Consider the following 13964-nt stretch of genomic DNA (forward strand, 5'->3'; position numbering starts at 1 on the left):
CGCTTTTCTCTGGCACCAAGCACCAGCTATACTTGGGTGAGCCAGCAGCACGAGAGCCACTGCTGCGGGCACCGAGCTCTCTCCGTGACCGCCGCTGCTCCGGCCCTTCCGGGCCCCGCTGCCCAGCAGGGCCGGCCGCCAGGTCCCGACGTTACCACGGATAACGGGATAACGTTATCACGCCGGGTTCTGGGCACGTCGGTTCCCGCGAAGGCCGCGCCCGGGGCTCACCGTCGCCTCAGCCCCATCTCCCGCAGCCCCACTCACGGGCCCACCTGCCGCTGGCAGACGACCAGGGCCAGCCCCACGCACCTGCGTTGGCCGCAGCGCCGCCACCCTGCAGGCACAGATTCCATGATCAGACTCCAGCCACAGTCCTCCTCAAAGCGGCCGAGGCCGGGGCGAGGCCGGCCCGGGGCGGGAGCGGGATGCCCGGCACCGGCGCCGTGAGGGAGCGGCCCCCGCCGAGCGGAGCGGGGCGGGACGAGCGCGAGGAGGGGGCCTGAGGGGGCACGCGCGGGCTCGCGAGGCGGGGGGGCTCAGGGCGCGCGGGGATAGCCAGGCACGCCACGTACCCCGGCCCTTGCGAACAACACAACGGCGGCCGGCCACTATATTTTTTTTTATTATTACTTTTTTACCAGCTTTTTGTGGTAACATTTGCAGCCACTCGCACCAGTGCCGGCTCCCTCTCTGCCCGCGCTGAACACACGTGAGACTCCCGCAAGGACGCGGCCGCACCGCGCGTGGCACCCCCGCCAGCAGCGCGGGGTCCTTCTCCCAGCGAAAGGAACGCGCTCCCTGGCATGCGGCCGGGCTCCGCGGTGGTACAGTCGAGCGAGGAAAATAACATATAAGAGTCAAAATCAGTTCCGAAGCGCTACTCAGCGCACCTGAGACACCATTCCGGCTGCTGCCCCGCGGCGCTGCCCCCGGCAGAGGGCGGCCAAGGGCAGCGCCGCCGTGCCCGAGTGGCAACCGGCCCGACGGCCTTGGTGCGACCGCCAGCGGACAGGGCAGGGAGACAGGCGGCTGCTCGCGGGTGCCTGGCTCCTCCGGCTGCAACAGGCGCCGTTAGGGGCTGCCGCATGGAAGGACGTCCCGTGGGTGCCGTCAGCAACTGCTGTACAAAACACGTGTGCTAGGCGGAATGTCTCCCCTCCGTGTCTAATGTTACGGAGATTTCACTGGAAAGCTCTGCCACTCTGGCACAGAGAGCGGGTTACTGATCTCCCGCGATGTGCACACTCTCCCGGGGGCACAGTAACTGAGAAGGACCCCAAACGCGGCCGCCCAGCTCCACCCGCGTGGGGATGCCGCTTAGGGCGGACCGATGCGCGGATCTTTCCCTGGGGTTGCCGGCCGGACAACACACCAGAGAAGCGGCCGGGCTGAGCCGCGGCCCCGAGCCCTCGCTGGTGCTGATCGGACCGCCGCATCCAACCAAAGGCGCAGCAGCCTGAGGCATATGACGGGGAAAGTCCCGGTCTCCGGTGACCCCGCGGCCGCTCGTCCCCACGCCCGGCGCCGCTCCCGTCCCGCACTCCGCGAGCCCGCGGGGCGCCGGCGCGGGCGGGCTCCGCATTGGCTGTTGCTAGGTGACGTGCGCCGCGCCACGTGACCTGTGTTAAATGCCGTCCCGGCGGCGCGCGGCGCGCACAGTCCGTCCCGCTGGCGGCGGCGGGAGCGCGGCTGCACCGCCCCGGAGGAGCGCGGCGAGGCTCGCCATGGTGGCGCGGCTCTGACCGCCTGCCCCCGGTGGGGACGGCCGCAGGGCGGCGACCCGTGCCCCGGCGGGCGGGGGCGCGGGATGACGGGGGTGCTGGAGAGTCTGATGCCGGACATGCACACCAGCCAGATCTCCGCCAGCAGCTACCACCAGCACGGCGGCCTGCACAAGCCGCAGGAGTCCCCCACGCTGCCCGTCTCCACGGCCACCGACAGCAGCTACTACACCAACCAGCAGCACGGGGCAGCGGGCGGGCCGCCCTACGGCCCCGTGAGCTCCTACCCCTACGCGGGCGGCGGCACCGCCCCCTACTCTGCCAAGGCCGCCTACGACGTGGGTTACGGGGGCGCCTACGGCTCCTACGGGCCCTACGGCAGCAGGGCCTCCCCAGCCATCAATGACTCTGGTACGTCCGAGCCCCGCGTGGGGGACGGCTCGGTGAGCCTGGCGAGGAGGCGATCGGGCCTCTGGACACGGGGTGGGCCGGGAGAGCGCTCGTTCCCGGCGGGTCGCCCCGACGGGGAGGGCGGTGATGCCGAGCTGCGAGCAGGGCCCGAGGTGGCGGGGGCGCCTCGCCTCACTGCGGTTGCCGTTTCTGCCGCAGCAGAGAAGGAAGACTGCGAGCCGGAGATCAGGATCGTGAACGGGAAACCGAAGAAAGTGCGGAAGCCTCGGACCATCTACTCCAGCTTCCAGCTGGCGGCTCTGCAGCGGCGCTTCCAGAAAACCCAGTACCTCGCCCTGCCCGAGAGAGCGGAGCTGGCGGCCTCCCTCGGCCTCACCCAGACGCAGGTAAGGCTCTTCCGCCGCGGGGTCCCGGGCACGTCCCACCCCGCCGGGGCCTGTCGCCCTCGGCTGAGTCGGGTGCGAGCGTGGGAGGAAGGCCGGCCCATGGCGCCTCGACGGCCCGGGGTGGGGGTGCAGGCGCAGCGGCAGCGCCGCTGAGGTAGCGCCGGGAGTGCTCGGGGCTGCGAAAACTGCTCGTCCCTGCCCCGTCGCGGGCTGTCTGGGCGCCGGGAAGGCGCTGTAGAGGCAGCGGCCGCCTGACGCCCCTTTTCCCCGCAGGTCAAGATCTGGTTTCAGAACCGCCGCTCCAAGTTCAAGAAGATGTGGAAGAGCGGAGAGATCCCAGCGGAGCCGCCTCCCCGCCGCAGTTCTTCGCCACCGTCTCCCTCCTCGCCCCCCGCCTGGGACTTCGCTCCGCACCCACGTACCGCGGGCGGCGCCGGCACCGCCAGCCCCAGCCCCGCCGCCGCCTTCCTCGGTAGTTACTCGTGGTACCCGCCGGCCCCCGGCGGCCCGGCGCACCTGCCGGCGGCCGCTCCCCTCCCGCAGCCGGCGCAGCCCCCGCATCACCACGGCAGCGGCAACATCTTCTAGGTGCTGTAGTAGAGACTTGAGCCCGAGGGCCGCACCCGGCAGCCGCGGGGCACCGACGTGCAGCACTGGTGTTTTGGTGAAGCCTGGCTCCGGCCTCGGCCATCCCGGCGGAGAGGAACTGCTCCGCGCCCCGTCCCGCCCCATTGCCGCCGCCGGCGGGGCCCGTGTGCAGTCGGCCCCACGGGGTCCTCCCTCCCTCCCGCCGTGAAAACAACCATGCTGCGAAACAAGTACTCACCTCCCTCCCTCCTCTCCCTCTATCTTCATCCTCTTCCCCGGCATTTTCATCAAACCATCGGTGCAGAACTCTGGTTAACTTTACTTTTTATTTTTTTAAAGTTGACAGGTGCCTTTGCGGATAACCTCACTTTGATGCTGGGGATTAAAAAAATAAAACGATTAAAAAAAAAAGATAAATAATTTTTATATGTAGATTTAAAACAGAAGCCTCCCATGTTTAAGGTATCCGTTTTAGCCGTGAACGAAACGGGGGCGGGGGCCGGTCGCAGGCGGCAGTGCCGGTACGGCTCCCGCCCGTGCGCTGCCTCCGGGCTGGTTTCGTGCCCCGACGGGGCTTCCGCGCCTCGGGCGCCAGCCGCAGCGAGCTCTCCTCTCCACCCCCCCTCCGCTCTTCTCCCACTGGCAACCTAGCCACTGACATGCCCCTGATCTCTTTGGTGTCTAGCGTCGTGAAAAAAAAAAGTATTTTTGGTTATTTATTATGGAAAACTTATACACTCATTAATGTTTCTTTTACAATAAGCAGAGAGTATTTAAATAAATTATTGTTTCCATGGTGCCCACGCTGAGTTTTTGGGGGATGGGGAAATTTGAGGGTGTCGATTCGGACCCGGGCGTTCGCGGGGAGGGCCGCGTCCCCTCCACTCCCTCCCCATTGTAACAGTTGCTGCAAGCCCGCAACTTCCCTCCTCCTTCCCCTCTTTCCCGTCTACAATAAAATCTCGCCCCTGACAGTCTTCTTGGCGAGGCCATGAATCACTCAGCGCTGCCTGCAGCAGCCCAGAGCCGCCCCCCTTCCCCCTCTTCCGCCTGCTGGCGCCAGCGACATTTCACCCGGGACAGACTGCTGCCGTCTCACAGCTTCCCGTGGCTGTCCGGAGGGGTTTGGGGCAGGGCCGTGCTTGGGATTCGTCGTAGTTCTGGAGCTGCTCCTCGGGCGCAGCCCCGACCCAGAGGCATTTCGCCTTGCCCTTCGGGCAATGGCAACCAGGCCGGTAACCTGCATGGGATCTTTGCTTGGGCCAGAGCTGGTGGCTGCCCCAAGCCCCTCTGGGGTACTTCGAGGGCTGGAGGCGCCGACTGGTCTCTCTGTGAGATGTGCCCCTTGAGGACTGGACCCCTCAAGATGTTCCCCTTTGGGATGCAGCCCTTCAGCTTCATCCCGCCTAGCTGAAATCCTCTGGGATGTACGTCGTAAGGGCAGCACTCCTCCAGGCTGACCCTCTTTCCAGGCTACACCCCGTCCAAGTTGCAACTTCATGGGATGTATCCCTCGAGGGCTGGACCTCTCCAGGATGTAACCCTCTGGAATATTCCCTTGCACCCCTCTGAGCTGAACCTCACTTTGATGACCTTTGTTGCACCCTTTGGGGCCGCCCCACTCGGGATGCCCCCTCCCGACTGTGCCCCCCCAAGCTGTAACCCTGAGGGCATACCCCCGCGGGCTGCACCCCTGGAGGCACTGTTGCTGGAGACGCAAAAGTGGGTTAAAGAAGGGATTTCTGGCCTTCATCACCACGAGGACCCCGCCATTCTTGGAGAGGGCACGGAGAGAGAGAGCCGTGATGAAGATCCCATTGCAGACAAGAAGGCTCAGGCCAGCTTGCCCGGGGTCGGGAATGCCCAGCCTGGCCGAGGCTCTTCCTTGGCATGAGGAGCTCGGGCGGGGCCGGGGAAGGCGGAGGGGGGGCGGCCTCACAAGGAGACACGTCGGGAGGAGGGGGGAAAGAAGGGGGAAAAGAGGGAGGGGGAAAGAAGGGGGGAAAGCGGGAGGGCAGATTGCTTCTGAGAGCTTGGGGAAAGCTTCGGGGCGAGGGGAGGCGGGGGTCGAAGGAGGAGTGAAGAAAAACGAAGAATGACAGGGAGATGTTGGAAGACGAGAGTCGGGTGCAAAGAAAGCGAGACGAGGGAGTGGGAGAGACAAAGGGGAAAGCGGCAGCTGCCCTTCAGTGCTGGCGCTGACCCGGCGGCAAGGATGGGGACGAGAGCCCAGAGCCGTCCCAAGAAACAGCGAGGCCGACTCATCCCGTATCTCTCCCCTCCTTCACCCTTCTGCCGGCCGCGGGCCACTGGTGGCAGTGACCTCGGTCGCCCGCTCGGACCGGGGAGAAGAAACTTCCCCGCTGGCGGACGGCGAAGCGCTGGGGCGGCGAGCACGGAGCGGGGCGGCAGCGTGGCGAGCAGCACCGCGGAGCCCCACGCCCCCGTGGTCCAGCAGGAGCTGTGATCCCGGCAGCGCGGTGTTCCCGCGGGCTACGACGGGGGGGCGGAAGGGGGGGAAAAGTGGGATACACCCCTTTGGCAGGTGACAAGTTTTGCTAAAACAGTCGTTCGGGATGCACGAGGAAGCCGTGGGCGCGGGCCACGGTCGGGACGGAGACGATTCCGGTTCCCTACCCGTCCCTCTGCCCCACCGCTTTCACAGGCGCTTCTCGCAGTTAAATAAAGTTCCTTCCAAACATCTGCGCCCCGGTCTCTCCTGGCCCAGTGTCTCCAGTCCGATGTAGCATTGCGGCGCGGGTTGTTCGATTCCGTGGTGTCTGGCAGGATGCCGACAGCTTAGTAGGGTCCCTGGGACAGGGACCTGCCCAACGGGGGAACGCTACCAGCGGTCGGGGAGCAGAGCACACACCCAGTACGGGAGCTTCCTCGCTTTCTTTCTGTTATTTAGTAATTTTTTATTTATTTATTTATTACTATTTATTTGCTGTCAGCTGGTACAGTCCTCTCTGGGCTGTCCACACCTGGTGTATGCGGTGGGGTTTTTCGTCCTTCAGCATCCCCGTATCTCCCAGAGCCCTCCCAGGGTCCGTATCTCCCCCGCTGTTCGCATCCCAGATGCGGCTCACACTGTGCGGGGGTCGGCGACGGCAGCGGATGCAGAGGCGCGGTGCGGCCGCTCCCGCGCGCCCCGCAGATGCGCACGTATAGGGATATGCGTGCGTTTGTAACCTGTTTTCTCCTGCTCTTTTCCTGTTCGATGGGACGGGGCAGGCACCGCTGAGAACCGCGATCCCTCTCACAAGTTGCGCGGGAATCGGCCTCCCGGAGCCGGCCAAAGCCGCGGGGAGCAGGATAACCGGGGGGCGAGAGATGCCCCAGCCCCCGCAACCCTCCGGGAAGGGCCGCTGAGCGGGGGAGGGAGCCTGGTGGGGGGGCTGGGACGATTCCACCCCACATCCCAGCGCCGAGATTCTCCCTTCCGCCCCCCCGTCGGGCCTGGTCCCGGCTCCGTGCCGGGGGAGCGGCTGAGCAGGGCCGGTCCCCGGGGGGCGACCGGGGTAAGTGACGGTTCCGCGACCAGCCTGGTCCGGGAGGGCGGCACGGCAGCCGCCGGGCCGAGGGGGCACCCTCTGCCCCCCGGAGCACGGGCGGGGCCGGCCGGGCTTGTACCGTGGGGAGGCAATTTACTCATTTGCCCGGTGAAAAGAGAAAGCACGAGAAATTCAATTAAAGCGGCTCTGGCAAAAGGAGTTATTTGAGGCATGAATGTCTCCCCTAAAGCTGCAGCAATCATGTGGCATTAGACACTTCCGGAATCCTATAGCCAACTTGAAAAATCCCAGACCCCTTTTTTCCCTAATTTTTGCTCTGATCTGTAATTTTATCCACATTTGCACTAGTTTGAGCATTCTGGCTCTCCCATCTGAAAGCCTGCAATTACTATATAATTCTTCGCAATTTCACATGTCCTAATATGGACTGTAATTTTTGCGCAAGACAATTTCCTGCTATTTCAAGCATCAACATTGTCAAAGTTGTATGTACATAATAAATGGGAATATCAATGCATAGTTTTTAGCATAACATCTTGACTCCTCGATAATTATATCCGTTCGGAGCCTACGCAGAATTAGCCTGAATTGCATGGTAACTGCTGCTGCTTTAAAATTTTTAAAAATTACTCATAATTTTCCCAAAGATTACCAAGATCTCGAGTGCACAATGTCATCAGCGTAATGAAGAGTAAACATTTATGCTAATAATCTGCAATTTTTTTCATCAGCTATAAAGACAGAGGCTATATAGCAGAAAATTTCAGTCATATTCTGCAAGAGCAGAGCTGCAAAAAGGCTGCTGCGCTCAGAGGCATGTACATCTCTGGGGGATCTCAATCCACATTTGCACTCTCAGGATATTATTATTGTGCTCGGCTTCTTTTTTTTTTTTTCTTTCTTTCTCCCTCCCCGATCCTCTCCCTCTCTCTCACACTCTCTCGTTCTTCTAACTTTCGTAGCAAAATGCCGCGTTCGGTCCTTTGGTTTGTTGTAAAGCAAAGACTTGTGCCCAGAGCCTCAGGGACTGAGGCGGAAGGTAAGGGTGGCGACACAGGCTCCTTTCTCGCGGGGGTAGGTGAGTGTACGGGGCGCGGGCCGGGAGAGGGGGGGAATACCGCCGGCGGCTCCGCCGACCCGGTGTCCCCGCAAACTGCCCGCCGGCGGCACCGGGGCGAGGAAGGGAGCGGGCGGCGGGCCGGGCGACGGGGATGCCGCGCACAGCCAAGCCGAGCCGCGCCGTGCCGGGGCATCCCGCGGGCCGAGCCGCGCCGCAGCGCGGAGCCCAGCGCGGGCAGAGCGGCGCGGGGCACTCGCCGCCCGGGGCTGCCGCGCTGCCGGGGGCTGCCGGCGCTGGCGGGAGCTCGTTCTCGGCCGTGGTTTCGTGGTGCGCGTTTGTCGGTTCCTTGCGAAGGGGAGCGTTACTGCCCGGTCCTGAGCCGGGAGGCGGGGGGGAAAGGCGCCGGTGCGGAGGGGGACATGGCACTTTTTCACTGGCATGAGAGTGGTGGTGGTGGCAGGAGCAGGGTTAGGAGGGCGGCCGCGGGGAGAGCGGAGCGGGCGGCGGCGGGGATTTCTTATCCCCCTCTGTCAAACGAAGGGAGCAAATTCCGAATGCAAACGGGCTTGGGCTCTGATATTTGATTTTTTTTTCTAGTTTCAGGGGCCGCTCTGTGCTCTGCAATTAGATTGACACATGTACAACATCCCCAGCTATTCAAGGGGGTTCGCAGGGACACTCCAAGGGGATTTTTTTCCCCCTTTTTCTTTTTGGGTGGAAGATATTAAAGAGGTATCTGTTGTTTGGCAATTTTGCTAAGTCTGTCTTCATTACTTCAACATTGTGCATTTGCTAATTTGGAAGCCCCTTCCTATTGACAGCTCTGCTCCATACACCTGCAAGCAATTTGCAGAGCTCCAATATAGGAGAATTGCAGAGATGGCAGCTCGCACCTATTTTATTTTTTTTTTCTTCGCTTTTCTCAATGCACAGCAAATTTGGCTTTCAGTGCGTTATCTCTTTTGTTAATGCAAAAAGATTCCCTGGGCGAAAAAATTGCTCATAATTACCAGAGAGATGGGGAAACTGCATTAGAATAAATAAACCTGAAATTACTGTAATTATGTTGTGTTTGATGGGCTCGGCTTGTAATCAAGAAGAGAATACAGTGAAATGATGCTGACCCTCTTGGGTTTGCAGCTGTACGCGCACTTTGGGGTCTTTTTTTGCAGAAAAGAGTCATTTTGATCATCATTAAGCTGTGTGTAACCTATTTCAGAAGTGTTTGAAAATGAGGGGCACTTTTTTTTTTTCCCCCAACAAGGAAAAATATATCCCAAAATTACATTTTGCCATTTACGGGCACATCCATAAGGTTGTATTTGCCGGGTGACAATTGGTAAAGGTATAATATTCGAAATCATAGCTTAATCATTGTAATGAGGTATTGTTTCAATATAAGCACCTTTGGATTATTCATAGTTTAATTAATATCCTCATTATGAAAATCTTCGAATCAGATATTTGATGAACTACTTGTCAGCAACAAGGCAGAATTAATTAGGCCTGTATTGAGATTAACATTTTCAAATGTACAATTATAATAGCCTCTAACTCAAAACCGCCTCGCTGAGAGAAAACTGATAATTTCTCTATTTGAACTGTTAGCAAGACATTATTGAATTAGGAGAAGCTAATATATCTTTAAAGCCCCCGAGCTGCTTGACCACCCCTCTTTGGCCCGGTCAGAGGCGTTTGGTCACCGGCAGAGCCGCCGCGGGAGCTGTGTGGGTCCTGGGGCGCTGCGGGGCCGCGGAGCCCTCCGGCTCGCTGGGCACTTCGGGCCGCTCGGGACCAGACTCGGGCCGTGGCACTGCGGGAAACGCGGAGCGTTTGCCGTGTGGGATCCCGCACCCCGCGGGCCGCCGCGCCGCGTGTGCGCTAGGGCGGATGCTGCACCGCCGTGCACCGGCTGAGCACCGGGGAGTGGGTGCGTACCTCGGGCCGAGTGAGCGCGGCCCCCCCGGGGCTGCACAGCCGATCCCCCGCGCAGGAACGCGCACGGGCAGTTGGCCGAGCCCAGCCGCCGCCGGCTCCCACCGCTCTGCAGCGCTTTACCCACCCCAGCAATAGCCACGGGTTGTGCCGGCGCCGCGCCAGCCCGGGGAGCGGGCACGGCTCAGTCCGGGGCTGGATGACCGCGGCGGTACCGGCACAGTTTCGGCTCCCGCGGGATGCGTGGGTACGCAACCGGCTCGGCTGTTGGGACGAGGGCCGGGGCTCTCCCGGCTTGACCACATCCCCCTCCTGTCCCAGCAGCTGTGCCCAGTTCTCCCCGGCTCCGAGTGGCCCCTCCGCCGAGAGCCCCCCGATTAAACATCGGAGTTAGGCTGCCGCCGCCTAACTGGGCCCGGCTGGGCGCACGGGGACAGGCTGCCCTGTGCGGGCCGCGGCGCTCCTCCGTCTCGCCTCCCGGTCATGGCCACCGCCGTCCCGCCGCGGAGCGCGTAGCCCGGCCCGGACCCCGCTGCCGGCCGCGCTACGGAACAGGGAGCATGCGTGTCTCTTTTTCCAAACCATAATTTTACTGTCTCAAAGAAACTTTATAACTTATGTACAAAGATTTGTGTGGGTTTTTTCCATTCCCCCCAGATACAAAGCAATAAGTTAACATTCTCAATATAAAACTAAACTTTGACATATAGAACACTAAACACAGCCGAGCTCAGTTTATCACATTTTCCGAATTTCACAAGTAAAATGTCAAGATCTCAGTACACAAAGCATCATGTTTTACAGCCACACGAAACAGAACAGAAATAATAATTATAATTATAATTATAATAATAATTAAAAAAGGCTAAATTTGTGCAACATGTTTACAGAACAATAATAATAATAATTAAGAATAAAATATGTACAGCGAGTAGCTCCTGCACGTCGATTTGTGCATTTCAACTTCGGGCCGGCTTTGCGCGGGGAGGCCGCGCCGGGACTGCGCGGGTGTGCCCGCCCGCCCGCCCTCTCGGTGGGTCCCCCCCGCCGCCCTCCGGGCTGTCGTTCCGTCCTCTGCGCCTTGCTTCACCTCAGCAAAGCGCCGGCAGCTGCTGCAATTCCACTTCAGAGTACCAAACAATGTGCATTTATTTCCTTTGTTAAATACTCGAGAAATGCAAATCATTCGGACCAAAACTTTCCACAGCAGCGAAGTATAAAAGTTACTGTAAAAGTTAAAATCTCATCCTTCCCTCGCGGTGATTTATTCGGGGAGAAGGGGGGGGAACGGGACGACGGACCGTCTGTGGTTTTGTTTAAACTGTGCGTCCAAGCAGTACACTCAGCAAGCTGAGTTTGTTTCTAGCACTCTCATAGTGGTAATTTAAATCAATAAATAAACCCCCTGTCTTCCCCTTTTAACAACAACAGAAAATATACAGATGGATAGTGAAAGGTACAGAAAATGTCGCGGGAAAGAAGCTCTGGTAAATTGTACAGCTTCCTTCCTCCTTGCAATTTAAGAAACGGTCAGATCGGAGTAGTAAATAAATGACCTACATTTCAACAGACACAGACAGACAGACAGGACAGAGAAGAGGGCTTCCCCGCCCCCCAGACATTTTTTTCTGATTGTCCCACAAAGCCGCGGCCGGCGCTCGCTCTGCTCCCAGGCTGTTGTGCGGTGCTCAGGGCCGCTCCGTCAGCTGTCAGCGGTGGGAACCGGCCCGCATCACATCTGTGCTCTCCTGCACCGAGCTACCGTGAAGCGTCCTAATGGCTGGATGGGCAAGAGACCTCCTGTTTGTTTGTTTGCTTGGGTTTCTTTTTTTTTTTTTTAATTCTCTCTCTCTTCCCCCTCTTTTTTTCCTTTCTTTTTATTTGACTTAGTTTCTTTTTGTTTGTTTGGTTGGTTGGTTTGGTTTGGTTTGGTTTTTTGTTAGTTTTTTTTTTTTTTTCCTGTAATAATTTTAATAATTTTCGGGACCAATAGTGCTTGCATTAGGGGAAAACGTATATATAATCACATCAGTTGCGGCTGCTGCATAGCTTCTTGGTGGGCCGAAGGGTACCACGACGTGTAGCTGGGGATGTAGGTGCCCGGGGTCCCCGACGAGGCCTTACCGGAGGCGGAGGTGGTATTCCACACTGGAGGCACGGGTGGCGAGCTGCCCGAGAGCGCCCTGCCGTTGCTCAAGGCGCTGCTCTCCAGGGCGGCCCCTCCTTGCTTCATCAGCTTCTTGAATTTGGAGCGTTTGTTCTGAAACCAAATCTTCACCTGCAAAGGGGAACGGAGCAGGGTTCAGCATCCTTCGGTCCAGTCCAGCATCCCTCCATCCCTCCCAGGGCACGACGGACCCCCGCACCCGGCGGCCCCCCAGCTTCTCTCCCTCATTCCCCCCGTGACTGCTGTGTTATTTTGTGACGCCAAGGCACCCAGCAGGAGCCCCTGGGCCCTCTCCAGCGGGCTCTGCGGGGGCTTCCACAGCACCGGGAGCACCCCGCGGCGGGACGGGTGTCGCCCCGGGCCCCGCTACCCACGGCTGTGACCCGTGCGCCTTACGCAGACGGTGGGGACACGGAGGGGACACGGGAGAGGGGCCGACTCAGTCGGAGCTGTACCTGGGTCTGGGTGAGTCCCAGAGATGCTGCGAGCTCGGCTCTTTCGGGGAGAGCCAGGTACTGAGTCTGCTGGAACCTCCTGTTCAAAGCCTGTAGCTGCAAACTGGAGTAAATAGTCCTGGGTTTGCGGATTTTTTTCCCTTTCCCATTAAAGCGAACTTCCCCTCCTTCTACCACAGTGCTTTTCTCCGATTCGGCCCCTACAAACAACAAACGACGCAGAATAAATAAAATAATAGCAGCAATAGCAATAATAGCAGTAACAGTAATAGCAGCAGCAGCAGCAGTAACAATAACAACAGCAACATCGACAATAACAATAATGAGAAGGAAGAAAAGTGAAGCTCGAGTAACGCTAACAAAGGCTCCGGGCGATTATGGCAGCCCAGGCTTCTTCCCAGTGAAAGTTTGCTATTTTTACAGGCTGCAGTTTAGGTTTAATTACCCTTAATTGCATACATTGTTTATAGCGCTACGCAATAAATAATTACGAAGACTAATACGTGCACATCTGGGTTGGTTTCTTTTCCAGCCAAGCATTGTGTGCTCTGTGTATTGGTCCCCTGTGATTCTCAGCCTCTCTTGACTAATATTTTGTAATTTAATTTAATTTTTTCCCCCGATAGATTTTTTTTAATACAACACCCTCCCTCCCGCCTTGCCTTCCCTCCTCCCTCCCCCCCCTCCCCAAAGCCGAGTGCACCTACCTGTCTCCTCTAACCGGGTCTGAGTCAGGCTGGAGCTGTTGGGGTAGGACTGCACTGAACTGATGTAGGGGTTGGTCGAGTGGCTGCTGACCGAGTTCACATAGGGGTAGCCCAGCGGTCGGGAGAAGGACGAAGCTGTGCTGTACGAGCTGTCAGGCTGAGAGTGGCCCGCGGAGTGTAAACAGTGCATGGAATAGTGTCCGTGGGACATGGGAGAAGGAGACATTTGCTGGCTGGGCGGCCCAAACTCCATAAAGACAGCCTTCCCTGAGACGGGGCTATTTAGACTCTCTGGCATGGTAGTCATGGTCATTTCTTGTCGCTTGGTCTGTGTGTGTGTTCTCTCTTCAGCTTGCCTTTTTGGGGTCTGTTGTGTTTCTCAGGACAGGAAAGAACCCAATTTAAGCGAAACAGGGTTTTTCACTTTCCATTCATAAGAAAATGGAGTTTGTCTCTTTGAAAAGTCTAAGCATGATGCTGTAGATCTACACAAACTCGCCTAAAAGCTTTGACTCAGCCAAGTCTATGAATATTCATGAGATGGCGGAGCTGATTGGTCCGCCGTCTTGCATAATCGCTTTGGATTGGTCCGAGGCGCTCGGGGCTCGCCCGGACCCCGGTGAGCGCGGAGAGCCGGGCTGGCAGCGCCGCGCTTGTCCGAGCGCCGGCGGCGGCCGCACGCCCGCCCCGCTCCCGGCCGGCCCCGGCACGGAGCCGCCCGGGAACCCTCTCCCATCGCAGGCCGCCCGCTCCCGCCGCCGGCGGCCGAGGGCGCCGATCCGGACTTCGGCGGAAGGCACCGCAACCCCCTCCCGCCCTCCGCCCTTGTCCGCCCCGTGCCGGGAAGGCGGCGCGGAGGGGGCAGCAGCCGTGCTCCGCCGGGCTCGGCGGGCCGCGGGGGTTCTTGCAGCTGCCCGCCCCGCTCCGGCAGCCGCGGCGGGACCCGCGGACAAAGCGAGCGGCCCCCGCCCGCCAGGCCCCGCTGGCGCGCAGGGGCTCTCGGCCCCGGCCCGCAG

The 13964-nt window shown here is 59.4% G+C and overlaps 2 protein-coding genes and 1 long non-coding RNA gene across 6 annotated transcripts; 2 read left to right on the plus strand and 1 right to left on the minus strand.

Moving 5' to 3' along the window:
• Nucleotides 1-1676: 1676 nt before the first annotated feature.
• DLX2 (distal-less homeobox 2) lies at nucleotides 1677-3899 on the plus strand. 3 transcript variants are annotated; one of them, XM_030952394.1, is made up of 3 exons: nucleotides 1677-2135; nucleotides 2334-2521; nucleotides 2795-3899. In XM_030952394.1, the coding sequence occupies exons 1-3, from the start codon at nucleotides 1811-1813 to the stop codon at nucleotides 3107-3109; spliced, it is 828 nt and encodes a 275-aa protein (XP_030808254.1). In that variant the 5' UTR covers nucleotides 1677-1810; the 3' UTR covers nucleotides 3110-3899. The 3 variants fall into 3 exon arrangements, with proteins under 3 accessions (XP_030808254.1, XP_030808255.1, XP_030808253.1); XM_030952395.1 differs by having other exon boundaries at nucleotides 2337-2521; XM_030952393.1 differs by having other exon boundaries at nucleotides 1677-2521.
• A 3262-nt stretch (nucleotides 3900-7161) lies between these two features.
• Nucleotides 7162-10211, plus strand: LOC115905983. The gene is made up of 3 exons (XR_004060894.1): nucleotides 7162-7219; nucleotides 7587-7663; nucleotides 8282-10211. It is a non-coding gene; the product is annotated as an uncharacterized LOC115905983 (long non-coding RNA).
• On the minus strand, nucleotides 10191-13515 carry DLX1 (distal-less homeobox 1). 2 transcript variants are annotated; one of them, XM_030952768.1, is made up of 4 exons: nucleotides 12949-13515; nucleotides 12242-12441; nucleotides 11744-11897; nucleotides 10191-11399 (listed from the first exon to the last, which is right to left on the minus strand). In XM_030952768.1, the coding sequence occupies exons 1-4, from the start codon at nucleotides 13259-13261 to the stop codon at nucleotides 11329-11331; spliced, it is 738 nt and encodes a 245-aa protein (XP_030808628.1). In that variant the 5' UTR covers nucleotides 13262-13515; the 3' UTR covers nucleotides 10191-11328. The 2 variants fall into 2 exon arrangements, with proteins under 2 accessions (XP_030808628.1, XP_030808626.1); XM_030952766.1 differs by having other exon boundaries at nucleotides 10191-11897; nucleotides 12949-13512.
• Nucleotides 13516-13964: the final 449 nt, after the last annotated feature.

This window comes from Camarhynchus parvulus, chromosome 7 (genome assembly GCF_901933205.1).
Source record: "Camarhynchus parvulus chromosome 7, STF_HiC, whole genome shotgun sequence".
In the NCBI taxonomy this organism is placed as follows: domain Eukaryota; kingdom Metazoa; phylum Chordata; class Aves; order Passeriformes; family Thraupidae; genus Camarhynchus; species Camarhynchus parvulus.